This window comes from Muscardinus avellanarius (assembly GCF_963383645.1).
Source record: "Muscardinus avellanarius genome assembly, chromosome: 4".
Taxonomy (NCBI): Eukaryota; Metazoa; Chordata; class Mammalia; order Rodentia; family Gliridae; genus Muscardinus; species Muscardinus avellanarius.
The window spans coordinates 153,342,111-153,358,002 of record NC_137789.1 but is presented as its reverse complement, the minus strand read 5'-3'; the positions used below and the strand labels follow the sequence as shown (position 1 = coordinate 153,358,002).

The window sequence follows — 15,892 nt, the reverse complement described above, 5'->3', positions numbered from 1 at the left end:
GAGAATCTCCACAGTGAGAGATTCCCTAGCCAACAGCCATGCCTTGAAATTTCCATAAAAAGGCCACATGCCAGGGAACTGCAGGCCCACTAGGACCTGGCTGACCTCATCCCAACAGGCTGAAGCTGCCGGAGCCTTCAGTCAGATAGCTGCAAGGAGATTGATCTCTCACTGATCTGAATGAGCCCGGGCAGCCATGTTTGCAGATGGGAACACAGCCTGCCTGCCAGTCACCCGCGGTCCCGTGGGCCCCTGAGCGTCGCACGAGAACTGGGTGTGGTTTTGGGTCGAGATATTTGTGGTGCTCTGTTATACTGTGATAGAAAACCAACACAGAAAGTGGGGAGAAAGGCCCTCCAATCTCGCTCTCCCAAAGCGCACAGTCCCATGTGCCAAGGCAGGGTGGTCTGAGGCCTCCTTCCTTACCTCTTGCTCCAGCGCTGGAGACAGTCACCCAGTATGTTGTCCCACCACCTACAGCAAGTGCTGCAGCTCCCAGTTGGCATCTGTTGACAGGCAGGCGCTCCCACTGCACCCCAGAGGCTGGACTCTGGGTGCTCCGGGGCCGAGCATGACCAGAGGGCTCATGGCAGTGGTACCTTCCATCTTCCGGTGACAAAAAATGTGGACAAATGTTCTAATGAGCCCACTGCTCACTAGGACAGTCGCTGAGCACTGAGTCTCCCCTTTTAAGTAATTTTATTTTATTTTATGCAGACATGTGTGTAGGGGGAATCCCATAGATTCTCCTGGAAGCTCTCAAGACACTGGGAAGATGAAGGCAAAACTTGCATAGATTGGGATGCCCACAGTTTGGATTTTCAAGGCCTAAAACAGAAAGCAAAACAAAGCATAATGGGACTTTAAGAATGAGGACGTAAGTTCCATCCTCCAAGGACTGGGGGAAGCTAACTGCTGGGCAAGCTGCTGGATCACAACCCTGGCCCCACTTCACAACCGCCTGGGGAGGGGCCTTTACTATGTTAAAATTTGTAGGCATAATTTATTTTCAATTTTTATTTTTTTGGTGGTGCTGAGGGTGGAAACCAGATTTTCTACCTTCGTGCTATACTCCCCAGACCTATTTTATATTTTATTTGGAAACAGGGTCTCACTAAGTTGCTGAGAGCCTCACTAAGTAGCTGAGGCTGGCTTCAAACCTGCACGATCCTCCTGTCTCAGCCTCCCAAGCACGGGGATTACAAGTGTGCGCCACCACTCCTGGCTGGCATAATTTATTTTTATTTTTCTATTTTTTAAAATACTTATACCCCCAGCACTTTTTACTTTTCCTTTTTTTTATGGTATTGGGGATGGAACCAGGGCATTCTACCTCAGAGTTACACCCCCAGCCCTATTTTTTATTCTTTATTTTGAAACAGGTCTGAGTTACAAAGGGCCTCATCAAGTTGTAGGCATTCTACCTCTGAGGTGCACCTCAGCTCCATTTCATTTTCTATTTTAAAATAGGGTCCTGCTAGCCAGGCGTGGTAGCCCACACTTGTAATCCCAGCACTTGAGAGGCTGAGACAGGAGGATCGTGCAGGTTTGAAGCCAGCCTCAGCTACTTAGTGAGGCTCTCAGCAACTTAGTGAGACCCTGATTCCAAATAAAATATAAAATAGGTCTGGGAGTATAGCCCGGAGGTAGAAAGCCCCTGGTTTCTACCCCCAGAACCCCCCATACACAAAATAGGGTCTTACTAAATTGCTGAGGCTGGCCTCAAACCGTCAATCCACTTGTCTCAGCCTCCTAGGTACTGGGATTATAGATGTACACCACCATGACTGCCTCCTTTGCCGTTATAAAGTAGGTCTGGTGCCACCACAATCAGGTGGTCTGATCGGGGCTAGGGTTATCAGTCTCCCCAGCTTCTCGTCCTGGAAGGTTTGCTCTAGCATTATTGGGAGTCACGATAATTCTTAAGAAACTGAGCAAACTCCTCCTGCAGATCACTAGTGATCCGAAGCCAGGGATCTCCAAAGGAAGAATGGAGCACAAAAGAAAAAGACCGTGAGACAAAAAAGGGGAAGACGCACGCGTACATGGCTTCTGCAGCACTGCTTCGTGAACCCGAACTTCTGCGTGATCTGGTTTGTCCTGAACTCCTGCCACCGGCCGCCCACCAGGGTCTGGGCCCGGATCTCGTACTTGACCAGGCGCTCGGCTCTCAGGCTGATGGCTCTGCGCTCGCACACGCCGGGTGGGGCTTCCACGTCTGTGTGTCTTATCCTCTGTAAGACAATGGCCCATCCCAGGTGGGCCTGTGACTGGGGTGGCCAGAACCCCCAAACCCACTTCCTGGCACACTGATGCTGTGTCACGTGAGCAGACAGCAAGGGGCACATCCCCAATGGCGTCACATCCTCAGTGGCATCAACCCCCCAGTGGTGTCACATCCCCGGGGCCACGCGGGGTCGGCTGGCATTCGAGTCCTCACACATGGAAGCCACTGGCCGAGGGACTGGGGTTTGGCCAACCCAGGAAAGGCCACCGAGCACGCCTCCTTCTTGCTCTTTTACTGTTTACCCACACAGTGTTCGTAGGGGCCAGCTGATTGGCGGTGTTACCTAATTAATCTTTTCCACCCAGCAAAATCCACCATGTAGTGAGTTTCTTGAGTGACTATGAGCCGAGTCCCCAGGAAGAGAAGTGACCTGCTCCTGGGCACCTTAGAAGGCAGCAAAGCTGGAACTAAGGCTCAAGTTTTACTATTTGTCCATCTGTTTGTCCTTCCATCTGTCCATCCATCCATCCATCCATCCATCCATCTCTCGGTCATTTAAAGCACCCCCATGTTTCAGGCACAGGAATCGGCAGTGATTAGAAAGAGATTAATAAGCTGTGGTTTCTCAGGGAACTTGAAGATTAGAGATGTCTAAGCAGATCCTAAGCGGAGCACAGCAGTCCTTCACCACACCTGTCACTGTCGTTGTTAACACAGATGGGCTGGGGCTTAGCTCAGTGGTAGAGCCATGCGTAGCATGCCCAAGGCCCCAGGTCCTATCCCGAGCACCAAGCAAATAAAACAAAAACAAGCTAACTTAGTGGTTTCTGTGTCAGGCCCACTCCCACGGCCTTCACACCAATGAATACATTTTTTTTTTTTTTCAGGACTAGGGATGAAACCCAGGGGCATTCGACCTCCGAGCTATACCACCTGACCTATTTTTATTCTTTATTTTGAAACCGGGTCTCACTAAGTTGCAGAGGGCCTCACTAAGTAGCTGAGGCTGTCTGTGAACCACGATCCTCTGGTCTCAGCCTCCCGAATGCTGGGATTACAAGTGTGCGCCACCATGCCTGGCCAATGGTCACAACCACTCAGGAAGGTAGGTCTTGGAACCTTTCTCCTCTTGGAAGTGGGGAGGACTTTGCTGAGCTCATACACCTCCACAGGGGTCTTGCAGCAATTCCCACCCCTCACCAGCCTTCTGCCCCTCAAGGGTCCAGCAGGAGCCCTGGGAACTGGTTGCCTCCTCTGAGTTCTTGGGTATTCTGCCCACTGTCCTGCTGTGTCACTAAAGCGCCCTCTCCCACTCGTGGACACTGTGCTACCTCCACAGCAAAACAATGACCACAGATGTCACCCATCACACTCAAGTCACGGGTGAATTAAGTCCTGAATGCAAAGTTAGGAGACTAGAGTTTAACCCCAGCTTTACCAACAGGGGCCATGTGGACACGGAGTCCCTCTGCGTTGACATCCTCACCTGCTGCTGATGCCTACCTCCCGAGTGGCTGTAACAAGTCAAGTGACCTCTTGTATATGTGACTCGCACATATAATAATAGTCCATGTGAATTAGGAATGTTTACTCAGCCAGTATTAATCAATATGCAGTGACTGACCCTAAATACCTGCTTGAGAGACAGAGCTTTCCTGTGCTCTGTTCTTACCTGCATGTAAAAACTGTAAGAGGTGGCATCATGCTTCATGCCCTTTATCTCAAAGAAGAATCCATATATAGAAATCATTTTCGAATGAGTGGTATACTCCTGCATTGGGAGACAGAAATGACAAAGGGAAAGAAATCTTCAGTGTTTCAAAGCAAGAGAACATAGCAAAACCAATTCTAGAAACATGAAAAGTGATTCCTTGAAAGTGAAAATACAGCAGCAATTTTGGCCTAGGAGGCACAGGAAAAGCCAGAGGGAAATATGTCTCCATGTTCTGGCAGGTCACTATTCGTTACTCCTCCTCCCACCTGTTAGGAGTTGTTACCGAGCAGTGACAAGAGTGCTTACTGTGCACGGTCCTGAGTGAGGGAAAGTGCGTGTTAAGTTTGTTCCCAGATGCCCGGCGGCCTGCGACCTTGCTCTTATCTGGTGGACGTAGGATGCACTCCAAGCTCAGGACACGCAAGAAGTCCTGGCCCCTATATTTAGTCTCCCCACTCAGGTGGGTCTCTGTCATCAGGCGGCTGAGCTAGGGGTCCCCTCAGATGAGAGATGCAGGTCCACGTTCCCCAGGGTGAATGCTTTTGAGGCCACCATCCTCTGAGGGTGCCTTCACCCATTTCTGTCCCATCGTCTCAGCTGTGAAACTTCAATATAGTACATAGTCTATAATGTGTAACATAACAATTATCATCATAATAAGATAATAAATAGGCTCTAGATGTTGATTTCCAACCTATTTTAATGCACCTGTGTCAGTTTCATTGAAATATGGACAGAACTGAAAATTGGGACTTGGTGGGTTAAAGAGGTCAGAGGAGAGCGGGAACTTCTTGGGGTCTGTGCCCATCACGGGAAACCTGGGACAGCAGCGCACCATCCCCAGACACCCCTTTGCGACCAAGGGACCAAAATCTTTCACTCTGGCTCACGGACCCCCACGCTTGACTCAGAATGAGTCACCCTTGCAGCCTTCAGTGTAGACGTGGAGTGGAGACTGGTCGAGCCAGTTGGTAGGTCAGTGTGTGGGAGGAATTAGAGGATTAATTCATCAGCGTTTCCCAGGCCTTTCTGGTTGTCTGCATGTCTGCATGTCCGCATGTATGCATGTATGTATTTATTTGTGGTACTGGGGATGGAACCCAGGGGCATTCTACCTCCAAGCTACAACCCCAGGCCTATTTTATTCTTTTATTTTTAAATTTTTTGTCATACTGGAAATTGAACCCAGAGGCATTCTTCCTTCAAACAACATCCTTAGTCCAAGTTTTCTTTTCTTTTCTTTTGTGGTGCCAGGGATAGAACCCAGGGACATTTTGCCTAAGTTACACCCCCCAGCCCTAATTTTTTTTATTCTTTATTTTGAAACAGGGTTTCACTGAGTTGCAAAGGACCTCACTAAGTAGTAGCTGAGGCTGTCAGTGAACCACAATTCTCCTGTTTCAGCATCCCAAATGCTGGGATTACAAGCATGCACCACCATGCCTGCCTCATTTCTTAATTTGAAACAGGGTCTTGCTAGGCTAATGAAGTCTTACTACTTGCTGAGGCTGTCCTCAAACCTATGATCCTCTTATCTCAGCTTCCCAAGTACAGTGATTATAGTTGTGCACCACCATGCCCAGCTCATTCTTTTATTTTTGAAATAGGGTTTCACTAAGTTGCAGAGGACCTCACTAAGATGCTGAGGCTGGCCTTGAACCTGTAATTCTCCTGTGTCAGCTTCTGAAGTACTGGGATTACAAGCATGTGCCACCATGTCTGGCTGTTTTCTGGTTTTAGAATGGAAAGCCTGGAGTCCCAGGCAAACTTTCCTATTCTGGGAAATTCAGGACAGTTGGTCACCCTAGTGGGAAAATCGGGACACACACATATCAGATTACTGAATGGCCTGTCACAGGCCCTTGCTTTGTGAATCCTAGTTTCTTTCTTTCTTTCTTTCTTTCTTTCTTTCTTTCTTTCTTTCTTTTTTTTTTTTGCGGGTCTGGGGATGGAATCCAGGGGCATTTGACCTCTGAGCTACACCCCCTGCCCTATTTTTTATTCTTTATTTTGAAACAGGGTCTCACCGAGTTGCAGAGGGCCTCACTAAGTAGCTGAGGCTGTCCGCGAACCGCGATCCTCCAGGTCTCTGCCTCCCGAATGCTGGGATTACAAGCGTGCGCCACCATGCCCGGCTGTGAATCCTATTTCTAGGAGCTCCCTGACCCTCCTACTAGATAGAGGTCAGAGTGATCATGCCCTCCCCACCCCCCACAAAGGCCCTTAGCCAAGCATGGGGCAAACTCCTTCCCTTTGTTGGGTCCAGTGTTGGTACCTGGTTAAAGAGCAGCCCAAATCTCACCGCCTGGGTGGTCAGATCCTTCAGGTGAGCCATGTCTCCCCCGCTCTCCAGCTGAAAGGGGAAGGCACACAGCTTACCAGCAGTGGCAGAGGCCTCTCAGCATCTTCCTGTCGGCTCCAAGGTCCCCACTCCCAGCCACCTCCACCAAGATGCTGGGAAGAGAGTTCTGTCTTGAGGGCCTATATTCAGCTATTCATCCAGTCCACAAACACTTACAGAGGACCTACTACGTGTCAGGTCCTGTGTTCAATACCTTCGGAGGAGGCAGAGAGGAGAGAAAGAAAAATGCCCAAGCAGTCTCACGAGGGAAATAAAATGTATACATTCAAAGGCCGATCATGGCTGGGTGTGGTGGCGCATGCTTGTAATCCCCGCGCTTGGGAGGCGGAGACAGTAGGATTGCACAGGTTCGAAGCCAGCCTCTCTGGTTTAAGAGAGTCTGTTTCCAAATAAAAATATAAAAAATCAGTGTCTGGGAGCGTGACCTGGAGGTAGAAGGGTTTCCAGGAACCCCAGTACCACCAAAAAAAAAAAAAAAAAAAGGCCAGAGACTGACCAGGGTAAGAACGTCATGAACAAGTTAAGGCCCACATGGCTGGCTCCACGGGGAGGACTAGAGGGCAGGGAGCCCACCTCAGGGGGCTGAGAGGGCAGCAGAGGGGAAAGGAAGGAGGTGGTGGGGTCAGAGGTGACAGAGGGAGGCGGGGGACTCCTGAGCACCCTTCAGTGTCATCTCAGAGAAGCACCTTCCAGGGCGTCATTATCTGATGTGCAGGGAGTACTGGTTTGCCCATTACAATAGGCGTTTGTTGAGCTGGATGAATTTTAACTTGTGACTCATGCATCTCAGACCTCAAACACTGGCCCACTTCATCTCTACAAAACACCGAAAACACACAAGTACGGCAGTTTACATACACAATTCACAAAGGGGACATGCTGCGTGGAAAAATGCTCATTTATTATTAATAAAGGAAATGCATATTGAAAACTGTGATGCCATTGTCCCTTCTCAATTAACAAACGCCATTTGAAATGCTCTGGAGTGCTGAGGACGTACAAAGGAAGGCGTGCTCGCTTATTTCTGGGGAAAGAGTAGTTTGGTAACAACATTTGTTAATATGTATCAAGAACAAAAATGTATGCTTCCTTTAGTGTCAGTCTATCTATTGTTGAGAATATTTATAAAGAAATAATTCAAAGTATAGCAAAATGAGCCATCATATAAAACCATCTTCCCTGTACTGTCGTTTATAAGAGTAAACAATTGGAAGCTGGGTGTGGCGGTGCACACTTGCAATCCCAGCACTTGGGAGGCTGAGACAGGAGACTCACAAGTTTGAGGCTAGTCCTAGCAACTTAGTGAGGCCCTCTGAAAGTTAGTAAGATCTTGTTTCAAAATAAAAAATAATGCCGGGCGTGGTGGTGCACGCTTGTAATCCCAGCGCTTGGGAGGCTGAGACAGGAGGATGGCACAGTTTCGAAGCCAGCCTCAGCTACTTATTGAGGCTCTCAGCAACTTAGTGAGACCCTGTTTCCAAATAAAATATAAAATAGGTCTGGGAGTGTAGCCCAGAGGTGGAAAAGCCCCTGGGTTCCACCCCGAGTACCACAAAAAAAAAAAAAAAATAGAGCTGAGGGTATAACTCAGAGATAGACTGCCTCTGTATTCAATCCCCAGTATCCCCCCCCACAAGTCAATAATTTGAAACACTATAAATTTTCTACAATAAAAGAGTGACAGTGTAAAATAAAATGGCACATTCTCTCGATGGAAGAGTTTGAAGCTATTAAAAATGATGTTAAGAAATGTCTTTAGATGAATACATTGAGCCGGGCGTGGTGGCGCACGTTTGTAATCCCAGCATCTGGGGATTATAGGAGACAGGAGGATCTGGGTTTTCAGACCTCCTTAGCTACTTAGTGAGGCCCTTTGCAACTCAGGGAGACTCTGTTTCAAAATAAAGATAAAAAAGAGGGCTGGGGGTGTAGCTTGGAGGTAGAATGTCCTTGGGTCCCATCCCCAGTTCTGCAAAAATAAAATAAAAATAAATGAGCACATTATATATTTTTAAAGGATGGAAAGGTAATAAATTCAATGAGATTAGCAATGGTTTTCTTTGGGCAGCGAGACTGAGGATATTTACTGTCTTTCAATTTCTCTGCATTTTGAAACATTTCAATCACAGGCACACGTTACATTCGTATCTGTGGGACCTGGCTGGAGGGCGAGGTGACCAGAGACCCTCCACCCACCCACCCAGCATGGCAGGTGCTCTAAATATTTGAATTTCTAGGCTGGGCCTTCTCCCTCTTCCCTCCTCATTCCCTCCTTCCCCAATCCAGTCCTCCCTGCTTCCATTGGAGGAAGAGCCAGATCTGTCCTGACCTCAAAAGCCCAGAAACACATCTCCAGATAAAGCAGCCAGAGAATGCATCCATTTAGGTCTATTTCCGTGCTGAGCCAACTCACCGCGTGGTAATGGCTGGCGGTGACCCGGACCAGCCAGGACTCTGGGAAGAAGTTGATGTGCTTCAGCTCCTCCAGGTCCTTGCCTTGGGAGAATCACAAGGGAACATGCTTACAGCTTTGTTTATAAACAGAACCTCAAAAGTCTCACAGAAGGGAAGAGGAACCGGGCGTGGTGGTGCACACTTACAATCCCAGTACTTGGGAGGCCGATACAGGAGGATCATGGTTCGTGGAAGCCTCAGCTACTTAGTGAGGCCCTTTCAAGTCAGTGAGACCCTGTTTCAAAATAAAGAATAACAAATAGGGCTGGGGAACAGCTCAGAAGTAGAATGCCCCTGGGTTCCATCCCCAGTACAAAAAAAAAAAAAAAAAAAAATTAAAAAAAGGAAGAGCAAGACATCTGAAGCCAAGAGTAGGGAAAGGGCAGGTCTCTTTTGGGTTTGGGTTGGCAGAATGGGAAGAAAACATCACAGAATCACTGTGGTAGCCGGGCGTGGTGGCACATGCTTGTAATCCCAGTGCTTGGGAGGCTGAGACAGGAGGATCGCACAGGTTCGAAGCCAGCCTCAGCTACTTAGTGAGGCTTTCAGCAACTTAGTGAGACCCTATTTCCAAATAAAAGTATAAAAGAGGTCTGGAATTATAGCCTGGAGGTAGAAAAACCCCTGGGTTCCACTCCAGTACCACAAAACAAACTTATACAGTCAGGCGTGGTAGCACACGCTTGTAATCCCAGCATTTGGGAGGCTGAGACAGGAGGATCTGGGTTTGAGGCCAGCCTCAGCTAATTAGTGAGGCCCTCCACAACTAAGTGAGACCCTGTTTCAAAATAAAGAATAAAGCCGGACGTGGTGGCGCACGCTTGTAATCCCAGCATTCGGGAGGCTGAGACCTGGAGGATCGCGGTTCGCGGACAGCCTCAGCTACTTAGTGAGGCCCTCTGCAACTCACTGAGACCCTGTTTCAAAATAAAGAATAAAAAATTGGGCAGGGGGTGTGGCTCGGAGGTCGAATGCCCCTGGGTTCCACCCCCAGTACCACCAAAAAACAAAACAAAACAAAACAAAAAACAAAAAACAAAAACCCCACAAATATGAGCCCAATACATTTTAGCAGATTCCTCTTATCATCTTGTACTTTGCTTTACATTTATCCCAATAGGACCTGGCATTTTGGATACGCGAGCCGAGGTAACACAGAATGGAGGTTCTCATCGTTACAGTTAATTACACGTTGGAACCCAAGGAGAGGCTGCGTGTCAGTATACGCAGCCCACGGGTCGGCGCGAGGCCTAGCGCCAGGCTGCACTGTGCTTCGCAGGACCGGCAGCAGAGTCCGAGAAAAGGAGTCACCAACTCTTTCCAAAGGACCAATATCTGGCTGATGATTAGTATTCAGGATGCTCCAAACACATATTTTCTTGCCAAGAGAAGAATTTGACGATTTAAACTGCAGGAACAACTTGTTCAATTGATCCAAGGTTTGCTCCCATACTGCCAAACAAGTGACCTAGAAGCAAATCCCATGCAGAGGCAGGCCTCACAGTCAGAAAGTAAGAAAATAGCTGGGCGTGGTGGCGCACGCTTGTCATCCCAGCATTTGGGAGGCTGAGAGAGGAGGATGGCGGTTCAAGGCCAGCCTCAGCTACTTAGTGAGGCCCTTGCAACTCAGTGAGACCCTGTTTCAAAATAAAGAATAAAAATAGGGCAGGGTATGTAGCTCAGAGGTCAAAGGCCCCTGGGTTCCATTCCCAGACCCGCAAAAACAAACAAAACAAAACAAAAAAAATCCCAAACAAATAAAGAATAAAAAATAGGGCTGAGGTGTAGCTCAGAGGTAGAATGCTCCCGGGTTCCACCCCAGTACCGAAAAGAAAGAAAGAAAGGAAGAAAGGAAGGAAGGAAGGAAGGAAGGAAGGAAGAAAGAAAGAAAGAAAGAAAGAAAGAAAGAAAGAAAGAAAGAAAATAGTGCTGGCAGCTGCCAGGGATTCAGTGATCAGCCCCTCTGTCCATCCTCCTCCTCCTCCTCCTCCGAGCCTCAGGTTATCCCTATTTACAGACAAGGAAACCAAGACAAAGTCGTCCTCGGACTGTCCCGGAGCCACACAGCTTGGAAGCGGGGATGCCAGATCGAAGCTGGTTCCTGTAGGAACATCTGCCGGGGCTTCCTGAGAGCGGCCAGCACTGGGGCAGGCTCCCCACTGCCTCCCGGGCAGAGTCCCGCGGCGGCACTTACCGCTGGTGATGCTGTGCAGGCGCAGGCTAAGGAAGAGTGGCATCCAGGTCTGCCCTACATCCCGGTCCAGAAAGCAGCACTTCTTGGGAAAGCTTCGCAGAGGCACAGACAAGAACAGAAGGCATTCAGAAAGCTTTCTGGAATGAGCTAGGGTTCATTCCTGAGAGCCCTGTCGTGGAGCGGTAGATGAAGCCTGGGTCTCTGGGTAGGGTCGGGAGAAGCTTAGAGAACATTTGTGAAGTCAAACCCCAGAGGTTACAGTGAGACAAGGGGCTACAGTCCCCTCTGCAATTACCACGGAACCATGCACACAGTAGGTGCTCACTAAACGCATGCTATATGACCGATGGGAACACAGGTCATTGACTGGGGATTTTGGTCTACCTTTTCTCCCTCGAATCTCACAAACTGGGGCAAATATCATCAGCCCCATTTTTATATTTTATTTGGAAACAGGGTCTCACTAAATTGCTGAGAGCCTCACTAAGTAGCTGAGGCTGGCTTCGAACCTGCGCGATCCTCCTGTCTCAGCCTCCCAAGAGCGGGGATTACAAGTGTGCGCCACCACGCCTGGCTATCAGCTCCATTTTAAAAACTACTTTTATTGGTGCATTAGATTCTCATGTTAATGTATTTCACGGTGTCAGTGACGCACCGATGTATATCACCAGCCCATTTTACAGACGAAGAAGCAAGACTCAGCTGGTACTTGAACCTGGGACATCTGACTCCTGTACAGGTGCTGCCTCTGAAGTGACCAAACGAGGCCCCTCAAAAGCTAGAATTACAAACAAGTGTGGACGTGAGGGTAGCTAGTTTCAGCGGCTGGCTTCTGTAATCAATAGTATTGATGCTAAATACCAGGGCTGTAGGAGAAGGCTGGATTCCCCACGAGAGGTCACACACGTGTACACACAGTCACCACTTTGTTTTGAAATAATTTGCTTCCTAAGATGGTCATTTCTCACACATGGGGACAATGGGGAATGATTTTTCCAAGTCCCTTTGGAAAGGTGGAGTCATCTTTTGAGGTGGATCCTGCATAAACCCAGCCAAGGGCACAGTCAGATTATTTTCCCACGAACCAAGAGTTCAAATCATTCCCTGTCCCAGCTGGACGGGATGTACCTTGGCCCAGCATCCCACCCCGGTTAGTGGAGCCGAGGACTCTCTGGGTCTCCCTAATGCTGCTTTGTGTGTGCAAAGACCTTGCTTGGTTTAGCACAGACTTTTTTGGGGGGACCAATGTCGCCCGTGGATCTTCCTAAAGTTTGCTGAGAAACCCTTGAGGCATGCCGCGTTTAGGGAAGAGGGTTCTCAATTCCTTGGCACACCCAGGTAGGTTCTGGGTCCTGCTTTCAAGGCCAGTTTCCCCGCTGAGCTCCTGAAGGACGGTGCCTGGGGCCGCCCGGCTCCTGTGAGGGGCAGGCTCATCATGGGCATGCTCTCCTTCTCGGCTTTCTCACCTTGTCCTCAGCTAAGGTTCGTGCTTTGCAGATGGATATCTCGCTACTGCAGCGCCATTCCTTAAGAGATTTCTCCACTTTCCTTGAATAGCTTTTGACACCTCTGTCGAAAATCAACCAACTGTGTATGTGTGTGTATTTCTGTTCCCTTGAGCTCTACACCCATTTCATGGTCATATACTATCTTCAGTACTGGAGATGTATAATAATTCTTGAGATAAAGTAATTTCTCTGGACTTTAATTAATTAGCTAATTAATTTTGTGGTATTGGGGATTGAACCCAGGAATGCTCTACGTCTGAGCTATACATCTCTATTTAAAATAAAAAAAAAATTTTTTTGGTACTGGAGATGGAATCCAGGGGAATTCTACCTCTGAGCGACACCACCAGCCCTATTTTTTATTTAATTTAATTAATTTATTTTTTTGTGTGGTACTGGGAGTGGAACCCAGGGGCTTTTCTACCTCCAGGCTATGTTCCCAGACCTATTTTTATATTTTATTTGGAAACAGGGTTTCACTAAGTTGCAGAGAGTCTCACTAAGTAGGGAGGCTGGCTTTGAACCTATGCGATCCTCCTTTCTCAGCCTCCCAAGTGCTGGGATTACAAGTGTGCGACACCACATCCAGCCCTATTCTTTATTTTAAAACAAAGTCTCACTGAGTTGCAAAGGGCCTCACTAAGTAGCTGAGGCTGGCTTTGAACCTGCATAAGCCTCCTTTCTCAGCCTCCTAAATGCTGGGACTACAAGTGTGCGCCACCACGCCTGGCCCTATTTTTAAATTTTGACATAGGGTTTCACTAAGTTGCTGAGGGCCTTATTAAATTGCTAAGGCTGGCCTCGAGCCTGCCATCATCCTGTCTCAGCCTCTCAAGTACTGGTATTATAAGTGTCTGCTGGTGTGCCCAACATCTTCCTCCTCCTCCTTCTTCTTCTAAGGCAGTGAGTCTAGCTACTATGCACTTTCAGAGTAATTTTAAAACCAGCCTGCCAATTTCTACACATGCTCATATAATAACCCCAATCTAAAACAACAAGTCTATCAAGAGATGAAGAGAAAAACAAATTTTGGTAATACATAAATGGAGCGCTTCTCTGTAACTATTAGTAGTATAATGCAAATTCAAAGAGGATGGGCAAGCCGGCTGTGGTGGTTCACACTTGGAATCCAGCATTCGGGAGGCTGAGACAGGAGGATCGCAGTTCGAGGACTACTCAACTACTTAGGCCCTTTGCAACTCAGTGAGACCCTGTTTCAAAATAAATAATAAAAAATAAAAAAGAGGGCTGGGGGTATGGTGCAGGTTGGAGGTAGAAAACGCCCCTGGGTTCCATCCCCAGTACCGCAAAAGAAGGATAGACAAATTAATTCTGGTACCCACCCATTTTAATTAATTAATTAATTTACTTTGTGGTGCCGGAGATTGAGCCCAGGAGAATTCTACCTCTGAGCTACACCCCCAGTTCTATTTTTGTTTTGAAAGAGGGTCTCACTAGATTGATGAGAATCTCACTACTTGCTGAGGCTGTTTTCAAACCTGTAATTCTCCTGTCTCAGCCTCCCAAGTACTATCTACTCATTTTAAAGAAGTAAAAGACTAGCCAGGCGTGGTGGCGCACGCTTGTAATCCCTGTGTTTGGGAGGCTGAGACAGAAGGATCGCACAGGTTCAAAGCCAGCCTCAGCTGGCTTAAGAGACCCTGCTTCCAAATAAAATTTAAAGTAGGAAATAGGTCTGGGAGTGTAGCCTGGAGGTAGAAGGCCCCTGGGTTCCATACCCAGTAACACACACACACACACACACACACACACACACTGAAAATAAAGTGTTGGCAAAGATTTGGGAAAGCGGAATTCTTACACAGCTGGTTACGGAGCAATTAGCACAACCATTGTATAAAACTGTTTAGCAGCGTTAACGAAAGTTGAATTTATTCATGCTCTATGCCACAGTAATTCTCCCAGGTTTAGACTTAATAGAAAAATATAAGCTGGGTGTGGTGGCTCACACTTGTAATCCCAGTACATAAGAGGCTAAGACAGGTGGGTGGCAGGTTCATGGCCAGCCTCAGGACTTAGGTCTTCTGCAACTTAGTGAGACCCCATTTCAAAATAAAAAACTAAAAGAGGGTTGGGGTGTAGCTCAGAGGTAGAATGGCCTTGAGTTCAATCCCCAGTACCACAAAAAAGAGAACAAAAAACATAATCACATGTATAAGAAGACATGTACAAGATTATATACGACATCACTCTTCCAAGTAACCAAAAATGTCACGCGCAACCAGAATAGAGAAATAGATGTGGTGTGTGCATATAATGGAATCATCGATGGTAATCTATACCTTGTTGGTCCACGTAACCACCTAGGCGATTTTACAGAGAATACTGTGGCATGAAAAGGGCCAGACACTTAAAAGCGGTGTCCTGCAGTATTCTATTAATGTCAAGTTCAGAAGCAGAGACGACGCACCAGTCGCAAGAGAAGCCGTCCGCTTTGGGTGGAGAAGTGGGGTCGGAGACAGGCCCTGGCCTGCTCCGCCACCTGCTTTTCTACTGTGTGTTGGTGTTGTGGGAATTCACCGAGCCATTCGCTGAAGGTCTGTGCCTTTGGATGTATTTTATATTTTCATTAAAAAATATACTTTTAGAAAAGCTTGAAATTTGCCTGCTTTGGCCCTTCTCCAGTGGATGAGTGTCTAGAGCTTTCCCGAGCCCTTCAAGCTGCCAGTGAAGTGGAATGGTGATTTTCCCTCCATGAATGGAGGCGTCGGCTTTGCTTACAGTTTTTACCTACAAGGAGAGGCCAAAATTAATTCTGGACAGCTTGTTTGTTTTTCTAATAACCACTGCCAGGAAAACAGGCTGTAGGGTGCCAGAGGGGTGTGTGTGTGTGTGTGTGTGTGTGTGTGTGTGTGTGTGTGTGTACACTCAGGCTTATGTATGTATAAGTTATATGAATTAAACATTTGCATGTGTATATGTGTGCTTGTAAGCATGTTCCCTTCTTGTGTTGATGAACATAGACAGTAATAAAAATAACACTGAAGATGTTCCAAAATATTTGGCTGAGTAGAGAAATATTCCATTAGTGTCCAGGGCACACGCGAATCTCATGTGGTCAATACGTACTTGCTGAATGAATAAAAGATTGAAAAAATAATCAATAGAGAGAATGTGGGAGTAAAACAGACATGAAAATTTGCCCTTCCTTCCTCCCTTCCTTCTTCCATCTTTCCTTCTTTCCATCCTTCTTTCTTTTTTAATGGTAGTGGGGATTGAACCCAGGGACAGTCTAGCACTGAGCTACACTCCCAGCCCTGTTTTTTTTTTTTTTTTTTTTTTTTGTGTGTGGTACTGGGGATGAAACCTAGGGGCATTCTACCTCCAAATTACACACCCAGCCACATATATATATATATGTATATAATTTTTTTTTTTGGTGGTACTGGGGTTCCTGGAAGCCCTTCTACCT

General features: G+C 47.4%; 1 protein-coding gene across 1 annotated transcript in view; it reads right to left on the bottom strand.

Moving 5' to 3' along the window:
- Nucleotides 1-759: 759 nt before the first annotated feature.
- Nucleotides 760-15,892, bottom strand: part of BTBD16 (BTB domain containing 16) — a gene marked incomplete at both ends in the record, with an annotated part of 50,724 nt that continues 35,591 nt past the window's right edge. Inside the window, 6 exons of the mRNA XM_080694874.1 lie at nucleotides 760-828; nucleotides 2,046-2,234; nucleotides 3,900-3,998; nucleotides 6,217-6,294; nucleotides 8,717-8,799; nucleotides 10,952-11,043. Of these exons, the coding sequence (XP_080551000.1) occupies nucleotides 760-828; nucleotides 2,046-2,234; nucleotides 3,900-3,998; nucleotides 6,217-6,294; nucleotides 8,717-8,799; nucleotides 10,952-11,043 (610 nt within the window). The remainder of the gene's footprint in view (nucleotides 829-2,045; nucleotides 2,235-3,899; nucleotides 3,999-6,216; nucleotides 6,295-8,716; nucleotides 8,800-10,951; nucleotides 11,044-15,892) is intronic.